The sequence below is a fragment of the Pygoscelis adeliae genome, unplaced genomic scaffold (assembly GCF_000699105.1).
Source record: "Pygoscelis adeliae isolate BGI_AS28 unplaced genomic scaffold, ASM69910v1 Scaffold353, whole genome shotgun sequence".
Taxonomy (NCBI): Eukaryota; Metazoa; Chordata; class Aves; order Sphenisciformes; family Spheniscidae; genus Pygoscelis; species Pygoscelis adeliae.
Genome location: NW_008824445.1, coordinates 1,930,157 through 1,930,632, shown reverse-complemented (window position 1 = coordinate 1,930,632; position 476 = coordinate 1,930,157). Strand labels below are relative to the sequence as shown.

General features: G+C 60.3%; 1 protein-coding gene across 1 annotated transcript in view; it reads right to left on the bottom strand.

Annotated features, from left to right (window-relative positions):
* FZD10 (frizzled class receptor 10) overlaps positions 1-476 on the bottom strand; it is an 18,561-nt gene that overhangs the window by 2,138 nt on the left and 15,947 nt on the right. Inside the window, exon 2 of the mRNA XM_009320966.1 lies at positions 97-326. Within this exon, the coding sequence (XP_009319241.1) occupies positions 97-326 (230 nt within the window). The remainder of the gene's footprint in view (positions 1-96; positions 327-476) is intronic.

Here is a 476-nt window from a genome sequence, read left to right as displayed (position 1 = left end):
TCGGCCCCGCCGGCGGCGCAGGGAGGTGGGCAGGCAACTCCGCAAGCAACCAGGAAAAGAAGAAGTACCCCCAATCCACAGATGCGCAAAACTTACTGCGGGGAGCCCGGCAACTTTCTTTTCCCCGGGCTTCCACTTTTGCGATCCGTCTTTCCACCACCCTTCCTCCTCCTCTTCCTCCTCCCCGCCGCTGCTTCCCCGAAGCGCGGGCAGAGCGATGCCGGAGTGGTTTGGGTCTGGGCAGATCCGAGCGATCACCGCTTCAACTTGCACATGTCCCGGGCGGCTTTTTGGTGCAGCGGGTTCCTCCAGGGATTTTCCTCTTCCTAGAACGAGTCACAGCTCCGTACTTTCTTGCCGAGAGGTGGGGATTGGTTTATCCGAGCGTAGAATAAAGGAGGAGGAGGAGGAAATATCTAACCCATTGAAGAGGGGGGCCTGAAAAATCCCCCCCCCCCTTCCCCCCCCCCCCTCCC